Source organism: Scyliorhinus canicula, chromosome 10 (assembly GCF_902713615.1).
Source record: "Scyliorhinus canicula chromosome 10, sScyCan1.1, whole genome shotgun sequence".
NCBI classification, from domain to species: Eukaryota; Metazoa; Chordata; class Chondrichthyes; order Carcharhiniformes; family Scyliorhinidae; genus Scyliorhinus; species Scyliorhinus canicula.
In genome coordinates this window covers 147,732,840-147,751,248 of record NC_052155.1, presented here as the reverse complement: position 1 = coordinate 147,751,248, position 18,409 = coordinate 147,732,840, and the positions used below count along the sequence as shown (strand labels likewise).

At 49.4% G+C, this 18,409-nt stretch overlaps 1 protein-coding gene across 1 annotated transcript in view; it reads right to left on the bottom strand.

The window, feature by feature from the left end:
- The window catches only part of LOC119972706 (serine/threonine-protein kinase DCLK1-like), a 95,884-nt gene that overhangs the window by 18,998 nt on the left and 58,477 nt on the right, over positions 1–18,409 (bottom strand). The window contains exon 3 of the mRNA XM_038809848.1: positions 8,379–8,511. Within this exon, the coding sequence (XP_038665776.1) occupies positions 8,379–8,511 (133 nt within the window). The remainder of the gene's footprint in view (positions 1–8,378; positions 8,512–18,409) is intronic.

Sequence of the window (18,409 nt, the reverse complement as noted above, 5' to 3'; positions counted from 1 at the left end):
ATTTTTCCCTTTTTAGCTGTACGCCTGCCTTTGCGAAACGCCTGAGCACTTCCTCCAGGTTCCTTAAGTGTTCCCTGTTTGTCCTACCCGTGATTAAGACATCGTCCAAATAAATCGCCACCTGCGGTAGTCCCTGCAGAATATTTTCCATCATACGCTGGAATATAGCGCAGGCTGATGACACTCCGAAAGGTAGCCTAGTATAACGAAAAAGGCCCTTCAGGGTGTTGATCGTAGCGAACTTCTGGGAGTCCTTGTCCAGTTTTAACTGCAGGTAGGCGTGGCTCATGTCCAGTTTCGTGAACAAAAGCCCACCTGCCAATTTGGCATATAGGTCGTCTATTTTCGGGATTGGGTATTTGTCCAGCAGTGCATATTTGTTTACCATCTGTTTGAAATTTCCACAGAGACTTATCGAGCCATCTGGCTTCAAAATTGGTACCACCGGCGCTGCCCATTCTGAGAACTGTACTGGTCTGATAATGCCGTCGCGCCGTAACCTTTCTATTTCGTCATCTACTTTCTTCCTTAATGCAAAAGGTACCGGCCTGGCCTTACAAAATTTCGGAAGGGCTTCTGGGTCCACGTGCAAAGTTGCTTTGGCGCCTATGATTTCCCCCAAACCTTCCTGGAAGACCTCCGGGTATTTCTGGAGTACTCCACTCAACTGCCCGCTTCCACTCTGGAAAATTTTCATACAATCTAATTTTAGGTCTTTTAGCCAGTTTCGTCTAATTAAGCTCGGTCCGGAGCCCTCTACTATCGTCAACGGTAATCTGAGCAATTGTTTCTCATATTCCACGGGTACATGAGTCGTGCCCAGAACTTCCAGGGGTTCCCCCGTGTAGGTTTTAAGTTTCGTCGATGTTTTTGTTAGGGTTAGTGCTTGGAGTCCATCTTTGATTTTTCTAAATGCTGCCACTCCCATTACTGATACGGCCGCACCCGTGTCTATTTCCATTATTGTCGGCCCCCCGTTCACCCGTGAGGTAATCTTAATGGGTTCTGCTTTCTTCATTGCAATATTATATAATTGTTCCCCTTCAGAGGAGGATGGGGCGTCTAGGTTGTGTACTTCTCTGCGTCCCCACCTGCTATTCCTCTTTTGCCACCTCCTTCTAGGGTTTCTGTCGCTGTTACCCCACTCTGTCTGGTGCCAGAAACAGTCCTTCTCTGTTAGGAGAGCTTCAGCCGGTACTTCCCTCTGTCTCAAGTTAGTCCTGGCAGACTTGGGGGCAGTTCTGGGGTTTTCTTTTTCCCTCTATTCCTCAGGCTTTTCCTGAGAGAGGCTATCTGGTAGCAGGACCCGTTGTGGTAGTCCCTCTCACAGGTATCTACCTCCATTGGCGTGCCCTGTAGTTCCTGCGCCCCACTTGCTGCCTTTTCTAGGGACAGTGCGAGCTGTAACGCCTGCCTGCAGTCTAGCTCCATTTCCACCAACAGGCGTTTCTCTATTGTGAGGTCGTTTATACCACACACTAACCGGTCCCGAAGCATTTCATTTAGCGTCGGGCCGAACTCACATTTTTCCACCAGCCTTCTCAAGCGGGTCAAGAAATTCGTGACTGACTCCCTGTCTTCCCGCTTCGCTGTGTAGAATCTGTACCTACGCAAAATGAGGGGTGGTTTTGGGTCGTAGTGCTCTTTCACCAATTCCGTTACTTCTTGGAAAGTTTTTGTGTCCAGCGCATCGGGATAAGTCAGACTACGTATAATGGCGAAAGCTGAGGGTCCGCACGGCGACAGCAGGATAAGCCGTCTCCTTTCGTCCGTCAGTATATTATTTGCCCGGAAGAAGTAACACATTCTCTCCACATACTGGGACCAGTCCTCAATAGCCGGGTCGAATGCCTCTAACCTCCCAAACACGGCATTTAAAAAAAAATAGCAAGGCTTACCCTCCGAATGCGGCAGCCGGTCTCCGCAGAATTCTTAGTTTACCTCGTCGCCACTGTAGTAATCCACGGGAGGCAGGAGTTCCGTCACCCCACCAATATTTATTTACAATAACGATATTACAGGAACAGCTACAAACAGTGCTGCTAGCAGTCCAGTCAACTTAAGACTGGCTCACAAAGCCTACACAGGTGTTTATATGGGCCCCTCAATGAGCTATCATTGAGGGAGCTCATACTCCAATTGGCCAACCAATAAAGCCAATTGGAGTTCATTACAATAACATAGAAAATACAGCAAAGAACAGGCCCTTCGGCCCACGATGTTGTGCCAAACTTTTGTCCTAGATTAAGAACAAATTAATCTACACCTCATCATTCTACCATAATCCATGTACCTATCCAATAGCCGCTTGAAGGTCCCTAATGTTTCCGACTCAACTACTTCCACAGGCAGTGCATTCCATGCCCCCACTAATCCCTGGGTAAAGAACCTACCTCTGATATCCCCCCTTATATCTTCCACCATTCACCTTAAATCTATGTCCCCTTGTAATGGTTTGCTCCACCCGGGGAAAAAGACTCTGAGTATCTATCTATTCCCCTGATCATCTTATAAACCTCTATCAAGTCGCCCCTCATCCTTCTCTATTCTAATGAGAAAAGGCCTAGCACCCTCAACCTTTCCTCGTAAGACCTACTCTCCAATCCAGGCAACATCCAGGCAACACCCTGTTGGGTTACGGGTATAGGGTGGATACGTGGGTTTGAGTAGGGTGATCTGCTCGGCACAACATCGAGGGCCGAAGGGCCTGTTCTGTGTTGTACTGTTCTATGTTCTATGTTCTATGAATGCCTTACTAAAATCCATGTACATCCACTGCTTTACATTCATCCATGGACTTGGTTACCTCCTCAAAAGAATCCAAAAGACTTGTGAGGCAAGACCTACCCCTCACAAATCCGTGCTGCCTACCCCTAATCAAGCAGTGTCTTTCCAGATGCTCAGAAATCCTATCCCTCCGTACCCTTTCCATTACTTTGCCTGCCACCGAAGTAAGACTAACTGGCCTGTAATTCCCAGGGTTATCCCTATTCTCTTTTTTGAACATTCGCCACTCTCCAATCCTCTGGTACCACCCCTGTTGACAGTGAGGGCGAAAAGATCATTGCCAACGGCTCTGCAATTTCATCTCTTGCTTCCCATAGAATCCTTGGATATATCCCGTCAGGCGCGGAGGACTTGTCCATCCTCAAGTTTTTCAAAATGCCCAACACATCTTCCTTCCTAACAAGTATCTCCTCGAGCTTCCTAGTCTGTTTCACACTGTCCTCTCCAACAATATGGGCCCTCTCATTCGTAAATACTGAAGAAAAGTACTCGTTCAAGACCTCTCCTATCTCTTCAGACTCAATACACAATCTCCCGCAACTGTCCTTGATCGGACCTACCCTCGCTCTCGTCATTCTCATATTTTTCACATATGTGTAAAAGGCTTTGGGGTTTTCCTTGATCCTACCCGCCAAAGATTTTTCTTGCCCTCTCTTAGCTCTGCTAATCCCTTTCTTCAATTCCCTCCTGACTATCTTGTAACCCTTCAGCGCCCTGTCTGAACCTGGCTTGCTTTGGAACCAAACAGGTAGCAGACTACGTTAAACCTGGTAATATGTAATATTGTTGTTTCACTTCCTGCACCAATTGGTGCACAAGGCAGACTTTCATCTCTTACCAGAGCGAACTTTTCCTGGAACAGGTCGCTAACCTGTCGCTAGAGCCTTATAGCTGAGGGGCGCCACTCTGCATCAAGCATGGTTGACCAGGGGTCTCTCCAACTCTTATCACCTGCCATTGGCATCTTGGAAGGATTTTGCAGGTTGATACTCAACCTGTTCGGCCACATCATGGAACATCATTGGCCATCAAGTCCTGGAGTGGGACTCAAACCCAGAGCTTCTGGCTTAGAGGCAGGGACTCTACCCACTGTGCTACAACACATCAATCATATGTACTGAGACAGGATTAATTAATGATCTCATAAAGCCATGCATGGTGTACCTCACTTACCACAACACAATGGTATATTCAATCTCCCTACTTCCCGCCTTCCATTTAAAGCCCCCTATGGAGTAATCTCCCAGAACAAGGACTACCAGCAAACACCTTTGGACCAAGGAATAGAAAACATCGGGAGTCACTAATGAGCTGCTTGTGACAAATTCCACCTCTGGAATGGCCAGCGTTGATCTACCATGGCCGGAGTGGTCCTTGCTAAACAGGTTGAGGACAAGTCAGGCCCCCTGTGCTGCCGTCCTCCACTGCTGGGGCCTCAGTAAACCCCTCATACACTTGAGAGGAAACACAAACAATGTTGCACAGGGCAGCATGGTAGCATTGTGGATAGCACAATGGCTTCACAGCTCCAGGGTCCCAGGTTCGATTCCGGCTTGGGTCACTGTCTGTGCGGAGTCCGCACATCCTCCCCGTGTGTGCGTGGGTTTCCTCCGGGTGCTCCGGTTTCCTCCCACAGTCCAAAGATGTGCAGGTTAGGTGGATTGGCTATGATAAATTGCCCTTAGTGTCCAAAATTGCCCTTGTTGGGTGGGGTTACTGGGTTTTGGGGATAGGGTGGAGGTGTTGAACTTGGGTAGGGTGCTCTTTCCAAGAGCTGGTGCAGACTTGATGGGCCGAATGGCCTCCTTCTGCACTGTAAATTCTATGTTCTATGTTCTATGACCGAAGAGTGTCCCTCTACAGACTAAGTGGCAGAATAATTACCTTAAATTCAACTAACGAGTATGCAGTCGGTTGACTCCAGGGATTTTGATTTGCTAAATAAAATTAATGATCTCATAGCAAGGAATCATCTAGGCAAAAGTGATCAGAACATGATAGGGTCCACGTTCAGTTTGAGGGCAAGAAACCTGGATCTGAGGCTAGTGTCTGAAACTTAAATAAAGGCAATTACAAAAGTATGAAGACAGTATTTTCTATAAGGGAATGGGAAAATAAGTTAAAAGGTAAGCCATCACATTGAAGGATCGATTTCATAAATCAATAAAAGGTATATTCTATTAATAAAGGCTATGAGATGACTAACTAAGAAAATTACAGATGCTAGCAAATTGAAGGAAAAGGCTAATAATACTGTGAATATTGGAGGTATGCCAGAAGATTAGGAAAGTTTATATAAAGGATACATTTTCATCGGGCATAATTCAGAGAAGGTTCACTAAGTTCATTCCTGGTATGAAGGGGTTGTCTTACGAGGAAAGGTTGAGAAGATTGAGTCAATACTCATTGGAGTTTCGAAGAATGAGAAGTGACTTTATTGAAACATGTAAGATTCTAACAGGATAGATGTTGAATGGATGTTTTCCCCTGTGGGGCAATCTAAAACTAGGGAGCACAGTTTCAGTATGTAAGATGGAGATGAGGAGGAAACGCTTCTCTCAGAGGATGGTTAATCTTTGGAAATCCCTTCCCCGGTAAGCAATAGAGGCTCAGTTAGAAAAATCTTTGATGTATGCAGGAGTGCGGGGTTGTGGGGCAGGAGTGGGGGGCAGGAAGGAAAGTGTCGTTAAGGGGCCACATTCAGATCAGCCATAACCTTGTTGAATGGTGGAGCAGGTTTGATGGGCCAAATGGTCCACTCTTGCTCCTAATTTTTATGAACCTATGGCACATTCATTTGCTTCTCTGGCTGGGCGAAGCCAAAGCAATTTCAATTACCAGCCATTATTAGTATTATTGCACTAGTTCCAGGCAGGAAGTAACTGCTAGCCGATGGAATGATCCTTGACTATCTGGTGGCACTCAGCCTATTGGTGGGACAGGGGGTCTGGATACACCTTGCAGCAGAAGAGGTAAGGGGGGAATCTTGGTCTGGCGAGGGCTACAATCTCCTGGAGGGCCAAGCGGAGCAATGCTGCTCCTTCGCACCCCACAAGGTAAAGCAAAAAAATTCATGGGGTAACGGCATCACTGGCAAGTTTATTGTCTATTCCTAATTGCCTTTCAGAAGGTGGTGATGAGCCACATTTTTTAACCACTGTTGTCCATGTGGTGTAGATATACCCACAGTACTGTTAGGGAGGGAGCTCCAGGATTTTGACTCAGTGACAATGAAGGGACGGTGATATATTTCCAAGTCAGGATGGTGCGTGGTTTGGGGGGAACTTGCAAATGGCGATGATGCCATATGTCTGCTGCTGTTCTTCTTGTAGGTGGTAGAAGTTTCAAGGTTAGAAGGTGCTGTTGAAGGAACCGTGACAGGTTACTGAGTGCATCTGGTAGATGGCACACACTTCTGCCATTGTGCAAAGGTGAATGGAGTGAATGTTTAAGGTGATGGATGCGGTGCTAGTCAAACAGGCTTTTTTGTCCCGGATGTGTGTCGAGCTTCTGGAGTGTTTTTGGAGCTGCAGTCATCCAGTCTGGTGGGGAGTATTTGTTCAACTCCTGACTTATTCCTTGTAGATAGTTGACAGACCTAGGGAGTCAGGAGGTGAGTTACTCTCCACAGAACTGCCAGTCTCTGACCTGCTTTCATAGAACATAGAACAGTACAGCACAGAACAGGCCCTTCGGCCCTCGATGTTGTGCCGAGCAATGATCACCCTACTTAAACCCACGTAACCGTATACCCGTAACCCAACAATCCCCCCATTAACCTTACACTACGGGCAATTTAGCATGGCCAATCCACCTAACCCGCACATCTTTGGACTGTGGGAGGAAACCGGAGCACCCGGAGGAAACCCACGCACACACGGGGAGGACGTGCAGACTCCACACAGACAGTGACCCAGCCGGGAATCGAACCTGGGACCCTGGAGCTGTGAAGCATTGATGCTAACCACCATGCTACCGTGAGGCCCCCCTTTCATGGCCACAGCATTTATGTGCTGGCCTTATTAAGTTTCTGGTCAATGGTGACCCCCAGGATGTTGATAGTAGGAGATTCCGAAATGGTAATGTCATTGAATGTCAAGAGGAGATGGTTAGATTCTTTCTTCTTGGAGATGGTTATTGCTTGGAACTTGGATGGCCCAAATGTTACTTGTCAGTTATCAGTCACGGCCTCAATATTGGCCAGGTCTTGCTGCATGTGAGCAGACTGTTTCAGTATCTGGGGAACTGCCAGTGTGATGGAACACTGTTAATCATTAGCAAACATCCCACTTCAGCCACGTGATGGAGGAAAGGTCATTGATGAAGCAAATGAAGGTGGTTGGGCCTAGGCACGACGCTGAACAACTCCTGCTGGAGCTGAGATGATTGGCCTCCAACAACCACAACCATCTTCCTTTGTGGTAGATATGATTCCAACCAGTGGAGAGTTTTCGCCCTGATTCCCATTAACTTCAGTTTTTCCAGGGTTCCTTGACACCACACTTGGTCAAATGCTGCCTTGCTGTCAATGGCAGTCACTCTCACCTCACCTCTCAAATTCAGCTCTTTTGTCCGTGTCTGGGCCAAGGCGGTAATAAGGCCTGGAGCCGAGTGGACTTGGCAATCCTCTTCTGAAAGGCCTTCATCTGGCAGGAAAGCTGCGGCATCTCTCTCCTCAGACTGGAGTTAAAATTACAGTTGATGCCCAATTACATAATTGGGCCCCAAAGTGGATATTAAAAAAGCCACTGACTTTGATGAGCATCTTGGTGACCTTTCCAGCAAAATTAGTGAAAAGTGGAATTAGTGCAATCTAGTTGGTATATCAGTGGGCAAGTTACCCTTTGGATTCTAACTGCTTATGTGCTTGTATCCACTGGGTGGGGTCAGGTTGAAATCTACTCTCGTAGGTTTAAACCTAATGATATTCTTTAAATAAGAATAAAAATCTGTTGTAGGAGGAACTATTAGCTTTTATTTAAATGAGTTGGTGGAAAACCAGGTCAAATGGTCAATTGAGGCACAGTTTGTATTCCGACAAAGCCCTCCTTACACCTGGAGCAGGCTGGCGTCTACATGTGACAATGACCACAGTGCTTCCTGCAGTGCTAGGGTGGGGGGAGGTCCGAGGCATGAATGATTGTACAAAATTCTCTCCCAAAATCATACAATAGGAAGTGCGAAGCCCACAGTAAGCTCCATTGCAAATGGTGGGTTGAACGAATTGGTTTTGTGAGTTAAATGGCCTTAGCTCATTCCAAGGATTATGTTTATGTTGGAAGGTACAGGCCACATGTCGTGCCCAACATTTCCCATTTAATGGTTCGTGTTACTCCATTATCCACCATGAGGGTTTGGAAGCCCTCTGATATATGATAGGGATCGGTGGATCATGAACAATAAATGAGACATAGCAATGAAGACAAGTACAAAACACAACATCAAAAATACCAAGATGGAGTACAAATAACAAAATAAGAGTCTTGCAGAGTTTTTGTGGGGTGATAGGGATAATGGTTAATATGATTGTGCAGTAAACTAATATTTTCTATTCCTGATATAAGGGTACAATTTTCCTTTGTCTTTAATACCTGTCTCAGAGAGGATTTCAGGAGCCACATACGTTGGTGTCCCACAGACGGTAAAGATGGGGTTGGTCACTTTCAGAGCGAGGCCAAAGTCAGCCAGTTTTAATACTGTCCTTCCATCCGCTTTGTGCTGAACCTATAAATGGAGCACAAATCCCCCAAAACCATTAGAATGATACAGTACATAGCCACAGTCAATTATTGTAAATATTGTTGAGAGTTCAATGTAAAATTTGGTCGTATTAGGGGAAAAACACTTGCCATTTCAAACAGAATCAAATAGATGCTGATCAGGGAGTATACTTGGATGCAATGAATAACTCACTCCACATTGCACTAACATGTCACAACTCCTAGTCTATTAGTGTGATTTTTCTGTTCCCTGAAGCAGCTACCTGTAGTCACTACAAGAGAGATTACTGATAATGTGCGAAAATTAGAAACACTGGGCAAAATTCTCCATTTGGGAGACTATGGGCTGGATTCTCCGATTTAGCGGTTAAATGCCAACACCAGTGTGGGAACCGTGGTGTTTTACGACAGAAAAAACAGCGCAACAGCTGCATCGATTCAGCTCTTTAAATGGGCTAGCACCATCGCCACATAGAATGCAATCAATTCCATGGAGAACGGTACCGGATTAGTCAGGTCCGTGATTGGCACTCATGAGGTTCACACGCCGCAGCCGCACTTAAACAATTTTGGCTATGGTTTCAGCTGTGCATCAAGGTCTGGGGCATTTTGTGCAGGCGGTGCCCGAGGCCCAGAACAGGGCTGCCCTCTCACAGGCAGCCAAGTACCAGAGCCACCTGGACATTGCAGCTGCGCTCCTCAGCATGGCCCACTCACAGCAGGCCATAGCTGGGAACCTCGGTGTAGGCCCAGTGGAGGGACCCTTCTCTCTCCCCCCCCCACCCCCCGTGCCCTAACCATTCCCAGCACCCCCACCCCAGGGATTCGACAGGGCCATGTGATGGACTGGCCAGCTCGCATGCAGGGATCACCCAGGTGGAAGGTGCTACCGTGGGCATGAGTCAGACATTGTCATACGATGTGGAGTACCGGAGCTCATCGCAGAGCGGGTTGTCATCATCCTCCAGCCATGGACCAGACCCGCTGTTACTGCCAATCCAGGGCCGCCAGCTCGTCGCACCACAGGTATGTATAACGGAGGGGTGTGTAAGCGGGTGGTTTGGCAGTGTGGAAAGTGAGATGGTGTGGGTCTGGGATGTGGTGTCCGTGCCCCTGACCAGCAGCCCCCCTCCACCCCCTCCCTCTCAGTCGGTGAACCTGGAGGCGATCAGAGCGTCCCGTGCACGCTGGCCCTGGCAATAATGTTGTGCGGCCTCCCCTGCCCGCCCAGGCCCCATGTCCTGCTCATCGTCCCCCTCCCCCGCATCCTCCCCGTCGGACCAGGTCTGCCCTTCCTCCTCATCCTCCTCCTCCAGCACATCGCCTATCTGCTGCACGATGTTGTGGAGGATGCAGCACGCCACCATGATGCGGGCGACCCTCTCAGCCTTGTGCTGGAGGACCCCTCCAGTGCGGTCCAGGCACCTGAAGCGCAGCTTCTGGAGGCCGAAGCACCGCTCGATCTCACTCCTGGTCGCTGTAAGGGCGTTGTTGTAGCGGGTCTCCGCGTCGGTCTGTGGCCTCCGGATAGGTGTCATCAGCTACAGCTGCAGCGGCTAATCCTTGTCGCCGAGGAGCCAACCTCTCAGCCGGGGGGTGCCCTCAAACATGTCAGGGATCACCGATGTGCCAGAATGAGGGAGTCGTGCACACTGCCCGGGTATTGGGCGCAGAGGTGCACGATGCGCAGCTGATGGTCAAAGACCAGCTGGATGTTCATCGAGTGATACCCTCTTCGGTTAGTGTTGAGTGGCCTGTTATCCGCAGATGCCCGTAGGGCGACAAGCATCCCGTCTACCGCTCCCTGGACCCGCCCCAGTCCTGTGGGGGGGGGGGGGGGGTCACCCCGGCTGCTCAGTGTGCCCTCCCCTGGCCCTGGCAGGGTTCCCCACTGCAGCCAGCACGATCTGTGTCCGGGTCGGCACCCGCAGTCACTCCACGTCATTTCCTACATCCTCTCTCTCACGCTCAGCAGCCACGACGCCTACCTCGATTTTGGCATCGGAGGTTATTCTGCACCCTAAGTTCTCCTGCCTGAGCTGTATTGCACCTGATTTACACTAAATCATGCATAGCAAGGAATTCCCGAGGGAATCCCGCTATCGGGCCGTCATTTTGAGTGGGCGGCCCGATAGCGAGATCCTGCGGCTGGGTACTTTCCACTCACCTCCCTTCACAGTTGAGTGATTTTGAAGTGGTCAGCTAGAAATTGACAGCACTTAACTCTGTTTGAAGTGATCCAGGAGCTGTCAATCAAAGCTTGATGTTTAGAAACATTACGATGAGAGTATTTCAGAGTTACTCAACTGTGAAGGAAGACGAATGGAACAATGCTGGCAACTGGGTTAGGTGGAAGCTGTCAATCACAGCCTTGCAAAATAAATATCAAAGAGAAATTAATGAATGGTTGACAGATCAAAAGTCTGAAGGGGTTGAAAAACAACTGACTGGCTTTCTCTTTGCAGGAATTGACAGATGCTGCTTCCTGTGTCTGAGTCAGCACGTTGCGAGAGTCCTTCCTGTTGATTCCCTTATTTCCCCTTTCTTTACTTTTGCCATTAACATTTTTGATCCTTGGGTGCTTAATGGACATGTATACTAAGCAGCTGAGAGATTGAGGAATTCAAAATTGTAACATAGTACTCTCTACGAGCTTTGGACAACAGGTCGCAGACTTTGTGGCACTCGGCAGATGGGGAGGGACTCGGTTTGATTGGTTGGCTGGAGGCCAATGAATTGGCCAAAAGTCAGTGTTCTGCCCGGTAACAGGTGGTAATTGGACCCTGCCTAAGTGTGATGATTTCCAGAGACCCAAGAAAAGCAGAGTTAAGACTTGGACACACACAGAGCAATGGACCTGCTCTTTCTCCCTCATATTTTCTTCATAAATGTTGTGAGCTGCTGTATTTCTGAAACTACAGAGACCTGAATGAATCTACAGTGAAAACCATTACAGACTGGAAAGCAGAAATCTCAACCTGAAAGCCTCGTTTGAAGGACGGTGTGCTGAAGAAAACTGTCTTTTTTCTTTTACTTATTTTATTCACCCCTCGCTTCTTCTCTGTTTGTTTGTCATGTGTGTGTGTGTAGAAGTGGGAGCAAGTTAAAGTGGGAGATTAGGAATTAGATGTTAGTAAACCAATTGTATTTGCTATATATTTCATTATAGTTCTTGTTTTAAATATTTGTGTTTTTTTACAAACTTGGTGACTCTATTTATTGGGCTGCCACGGGCCAAAGATGTTGGGTGTTTTTCTGAGAATTATTTGTTAATTCAATTGTGTTGCGACTTTGGTTCAAGAGAGGCTGGAATTAACGATGCCTTAGCCCAGGGTGTGGTAACAAGGTGTATTGCCCAGGTGAGTGTTAAAGCAGCAATTTCTTTCACCGCCTCAGTCTGGACTGCCTCTAGTTTCCTGACAGGGGTCTCTCTTCTGCGGGCTCTCTGAAAGAATCTTCTTATTTAGGGGATCTCTTTATTTAGGGGGTCTCAGGGGGCGTTCCTTATGTAGGAAGTCTCGGGGGGTTAGCACTGTTGCCTCACAGCTCCTGGGTCCCAGGTACAATTCCAGCCTCGGGCCGTTGTCTGTGTGGAATTTATACTTTCTCCCCGTGTCTGGGTTAGTTTTCTCTGGGTGCTCTGGTTTTCTCCCATAGTCCAAAGATGTGCAGTTTAGGTAGATTGGCCATGATAAATTGCCTCTTAACATCCAAAATATTAGGTGGTGTTACTGCGATAGGGAGGAGGCATGGTCTTCAGTAGGGTGCTCTTTCCAAGACTGGTGCAGACTCGATGGGCCGAATGGCCTCCTTCTGAACTGTAAATTCTATGATTCTATGACTTGTTGGGGTTCCTTATTTAGAGGGTCTCAGGGGAGGTTCCTTATTTAAGGGGTCTCTGGTAGGGGGAAGCGGGGGTGGGGGTGGACAGTCATTGCATTATGGGGGGTAGCCCTTGGATGGACTTTGGGCACAACTCCCTTAAAGAGTTACCCCCTAGGCCCACCGCAAGGTCCACTGCATCAGGGCCATGCTTGTCAAGAGCAGTGATTCTCACCCACGTGATTCCCAGCCCAGAGGACCCAGGGGAAATGGTGTCTGGCCCATTGGCACAGTGGTTAGCACTGCTGCCTCACTGTACCAGACACCCTGGTTCAATTCTGAACTTGGGTGGTTGTATGCGTAGTGTTTGCACTTTCTCCCCACGTCTGCGTGGGTTTCCTCTGGGTGCTCCAGTTTCCTCCCACAGTCCAAAGATGTGCAGGTTAGGTGGATTGGCCATGCTAAATTGACCCGAAGTGTTCAAAAATGCGCAGGTTAGGTGGGTGATAGATGTTCTTTCAAAGGAGGTTAGTGAAGACACAATGGGCCGAATGGCCTCCTTCTGCACTGGAGGGATTCTATGAAGTGGATGCAAATGAGCCTTAACGACCCATTTGCATCCTCCCGCTGGCATGGGTCATGAACCTCAATCCTGGCGCCAGCGGGGGGTGGCGGAGCATCGCAAACGGATTGGTGCCATTTTCTTTACGATGTTGGATTTTCCGCCTCAATGGTAAATTTGCTCCTGGAAGGCGGAGAATTTCGCCCTCTGGGTTGAGGTTACCCAAACTCATTTCATGTAGAAACTTTAAAGATGCTAGAAAGTGGAAATTGTTGGAAAAAGAGGCATGTTATCAAAGCTTTCTGTCTTGTACTCATCAGGATAGCTTGCAGGAAATGACCAAACTGTAACAATTTATACTGCAGGGGAAGAGAGTGCTGGCCCATTTGCAAGTGGACTATAATTGGTGGAGGTGTTAGCATGCAGCAGTACCTCCCTTCAGCTTGCCATAGGTGAAGGGCTGGCCATACCCAGCCAGACCATGTTTGCAAAACTCAAAACATAGGATGTAATTCTCCAGCCCTTCCCACCGACAGGACCTTCTGGTCCTGCCGAAGATGACCTCAATGGCAAGCTGAGCCTGACGCATCATAGACGGATGGGGGAGGAGAGTGGGCTGGAGATTTCCTCCCATAGTGTCCAACATTAGATGTGATCCGACGATTGGATAACACCTGTTGTCCAATCCCGACTGTGCTATGGAATTACACTGAAAACCAATTTAAGATTGACAATTGAGCTCACTTGTGCGTATTAGAAGCCACATATTTTCACGTACAAGACCCTGTCCTTTGTACATAAAATCACAGAATGTTTACAGTGCAAGAGGAGGCCATTTGGCCCATCGAGTCTACACTTGCTCTCTGAAGGAGCATTCTACCTAGTCCCAACTCCCTACCTTATCCACGTAACTTTGCACATTATTTCTTTTCAGATAGTAATCCAATTCCCTTTTGAACACCTCGATCGAACCTGCCTCCACCACCCCATCAGGAAGTTTGTTCAGACTCCAAACAACTTTTGGATGAAAGGTTTTTCCCCTGACATCACTTCTATTCCTTTTGTCCATTATTTTGAATCTGTGCCATCTAGTTATTGATTTACTTTTGAGAGGGAACAGTTTCTCACTATTTACCCTGTTCATACCCCTCAGGATCTTGACCACCTCTACCAAGTCTCCTCTCAGTCCTCTTTTCTCCACGGAAAACAGAGCGAACCTCTGCAATCTATCCACATTGCTACAAATCTTTATCCCTGGGATCATTCTAGTGAATCGCCCCTGTATTCCCTCCAATGGCTTTACATTCTTCCTCAAGTACGGTGCCCAAAACTGACACAGGCATGCACACACTTTGCACATTTTTCATCTGAACAAAAGCATCGGAAGAGTCATCCCCTGGTTTATTCCACTGGGCAATACTTTGAGCAATCAGAGTTGACCTACCCAGTTTGACTTTGAGTAAACCTTGGCAGCTAACTGCTCCATGCTGCATTCTAGCATGGCAAAACCTCCACCAATAAGAGTCCACTTGCCAACCACTCTCTTCTCATGCGCTATAAATTGTTGTTCCCCAAATCCCGCATTCCAATTTGTTAATTTATTGTAAGCTATACTGCAAGATGAAAAGCTTTGATAACATGTCTATTTTCTCAGCAGTAGGTAGGTGTTGTACAACTAAATGGCTACAGAAAGAGGAGACTTTAATCTTATCAGTCTAAGCTCAATGTGAACTTCAGCCCACCTGTGAATGGTCCACTGCACAATCCATTTCTTTTTTCAAAATTGCTAAATGATTGGGCGGAATTCTCCCAATCTGCCACAGCGGGTTTGGTGGTGGGTGGGCGCAGAGAATCTGGAGGGACACGTAAAATTATGTTGCAATTATCCCGTTGGCAGGTTAATGGCTGGTCGATCATCCCGCCAGCAGGTGGCACAAATGCCATTTGCATTCATTTACATCTCGTGAATGCTCATTAAAACAGCTTTCCGCTGGCATCCCATCAGGCTTTTCAGTCTTGCCTCATGCCAGTGGGAAATCACATCAGCGTCAAATCCGAGTGGAATGCACAAGGAGTCCCCAGTTGGCAAGAGACTTCGAGGTGAGTGCAACAAAGTTTTCTGCCATAGTGCTGAGCTGGTCCCATCGCGTGCTCCACCACTCTGCCAGGGTCGACCAGTTCCTGCCCTCCACCGCCATGACAAGATGGTCTTCATGGACAGCAACCGTGATGCTGGACAACCGTGATCCTGTGTCACTTTCTCGGTTCTGTACAGCACATGGGGTTGGGATCTCCTTCCCCCACTAGTGCCACACACTAGTGTCTATCTGGACAACACTGTGCTGTGATTCATGCAAGCACTGTGGCAAAGGTCCAAAGTTTGACCAGGGGCAGACTGCGAGGTGAGGAGGGGGGCTGGGGGTATGGTGGCCTGACAAAGACAAGGGGCACAATGTTGGAGGAGGGCTGAATAAGTAGGGAGTCAGGGGTATGGTAGGGCGAGGGCCCATGATGGCAGACAGAGGAGCAAGGAGGTGGATGAACGAGATACAAAATTGAAGGCAGACGGAAGAATGTGGGGGAGGGAAGGTGGACCCGATAATGCTACATGAAAATCTCACAAAAAATGAGGGCCAAAGGAATACCACATTGTTTACCGGTCGGGGATGGATGAAGACGCCAGAGGCGTTGGGTAAAGGTCCAAGTGGGAACCTCACAGGTGATGGGCTCAGGGAAAAGCTGGTTGAATCGATGAACAGACTATCTGTTGAGGCTGCTGGTCTTTTCCCTCTAGGTTTCTGACATCCTAGAGAGTCTGGTGAAGATAGCTGGGCTGGACAGAGTGATATGGGTGTGCTGGACTGGTGTTTATACATGGCGCCCAGGCCTTTGAACCTGTCAGCTGAGGGCCGGTGGCCGAATCAGCTGCTGGCCCGCCAGGAGAATACTCAGCTGTGCTTAGTTAATGAGGTTCCAAGTGCTGAATCTGGCGTGGCCTTTTTAAAAATTCTTTCAAGGAATGTGGTTCTTCTTTTTTACGTGCTCCCACTTGGCAGATAGTAAATTTAAAGCTCCTGAGATTCAAGGGAAAGTGGAAAATTAGATCCAAAATTGGCTCAAAAGTAGGAAAAGGGAAGGTCAGCACTTGTTGCCCATCTCAAATTGCCCTTGTTCTAAGTGCATTGCTAGTCTATTTCAAGGCCACGAACAAGTCAACCATATTGCTGGAGTCACATGTGGCCACATCAAATAAGGAACGCAGATGTCTTTCCTTAGTGAACTAGATGGGCTTCTATGACAACTGATTATAGTTTCATGGTCACCATTACCAAAACAACCTTTTCTCATTTCCAGATTTTATCAATTGAACCCTTGTTCGGGATTTTGCACTCCCATTCCCATTGGCCGTGAGTGGCAGCAGGAGCGCAAAAGCTCGCGAGAGGCCAAAATCACGTTCTACATCGACGGGAAGTCCCGTTGCTATTGTGCTCCCCTCTCTCCACCAGTGGTGTAAGGGGATTTCCAACATTGAACGTTGGGAACGCCATTAAAATAAATTTAAATTTAATTATCAGGCCTCTATAGCGAATAATCCACCCCTTTGTTAAAGTATCCCTTCACCTCAGTTTGAGGGCATGTCAACATGAATTGTGGCCGGTCTCCCCCAGTGAACACCTGCAGACAGACACTCTGCAGAAAAGTGGACAAAATTCCACCCCTTGTTTCCAGAGCATTTGCCTGGGCCTCTGGATTACTAGAAAAACAACATGACCATTACACCACCTTCTCCCCAGAGTTATGGGAATGGCATGTAGGAAATGTGATCAACACTACAGAATTAGGATATTAATAATAATAATCTTAATTATCGTCACACGTAGGCTTACATTAACACTGCAATGACGTTACTGTGAAAATCCCCTAATCGCCACATTCCGCCGCCTGTTCGGGTACACGGAGGGAGAATTCAGAATGTCCAAATTACCTAACAAGCATGCCTTTCGGGACTTGTGGGAGGAAACCGGACCACCCGGAGGAAACCCACGCAGACACGGGGAGAATGTGTAGACTCCAGACAGACAGTGTTCCAAGTTGAGAATCAAACCCGGGACCCTGACGCTGTGAAGCAACAGTGCTAACCACTGTGCTACCGTGTGCCCCAAAGGACATGTTTTAAAAGTAAGGGGTCTCCCATTTAAGATGGAGATGGGAAGGAAGTATTTCTCTGTGGTAAATTTTTGGAACCCTCTTTCTCTGAGACTGGTGGAGGCAGGTTCAATGAATATTTTCAAGGCAATTGTTGACATATTCTTTTTTTTAAAATAATTTTATTGAGATTTTCACAAAATATCAAAAACAGAAAATATCAACAAGAAAACAGTATTAGCAACAAAAAGAAAAAAAAAAGAAAAAAAAAAAACCCCAAAACCAAACCCCCCCCAGTAATTACAAAAAGAATAGGTTAGCACCCGGCATATTCAACAAACACATGTACACAATCCTCCCCTCCACCGAAACAACCCCCCCACCCCTCCCCTCCCTCCCTCCCCTCCCTCCCCATCCTCCCCTCCCGCCCTCCCCTCCCCCCTCCCCTCCCTCCCCATCCCCCTCCCCTACCCCCTCCCTTCCCCTCCCCCCTCCCCCCTCCCCTACCCCCTCCCTCCTCCCCTACCCCCTCCCTTCCCCTCCCCCCTCCCCTACCCCCTCCCTTCCCCTCCCCCCTCCCCTACCCCCTCCCTTCCCCTCCCCCCTCCCCTCCCCTCCCCCCTCCCTTCCCCTCCCCCCTCCCCTACCCCCTCCCTTCCCCTCCCCCCTCCCCTCCCCTCCCCCCTCCTCTCCTCCCCCTCCCCCTTCCCTCCCCCCTCCCCTCCCCCCCTCCCCCCTCCCCCCCCTCCCCTCCCCCCCTCCCCTCCCCCCCTCCCCCCCTCCCCTCCCCCCCTCCCCCCTCCCCCCTCCCCTCCCCTCCTCCCCTCCCCCCCCTCCTCCCCTCCTCCCTCCCCCCCCTCCTCCCCTCCCCCCCCTCCCCTCCCCCCCTCCCCTCCCCCCCCTCCCCCCTCCCCTCCCCTCCCTCCCCCCTCCCCCTCCTCCCCTCCCCTCCCCCCCCTCCCCCCCCCCTCCCCTCCCCTCCCCCCCCTCCCCCCCCTCCCCCCCCTCCCCTCCCCCCTCCCCCCTCCCCTCCCCTCCCCCCTCCCCTCCCCCTCCCCTCCCCCTGCCCCTCCCCCCCTCCCCCCTCCCCTCCCCTCCCCTCTCCCCTCCCCCCTCCCCTCCCCCCTCCCCCCTCCCCTCCCCTCCCCCCTCCCCTCCCCTCCCCTCCCCCCTCCCCCCTCCCCTCCCCTCCCCCCTCCCCCCTCCCCCTCCCCTCCCCTCCCCCCTCCCCCCTCCCCTCCCCCCTCCCCTCCCCCCTCCCCTCCCCCCTCCCCCCCCCTCCCCTCCCCCCTCCCCTCCCCTCCCCTCCCCTCCCCCCTCCCCTCCCCTCCCCTCCCCCCTCCCCTCCCCTCCCCCCTCCCTCCCCTCCCCC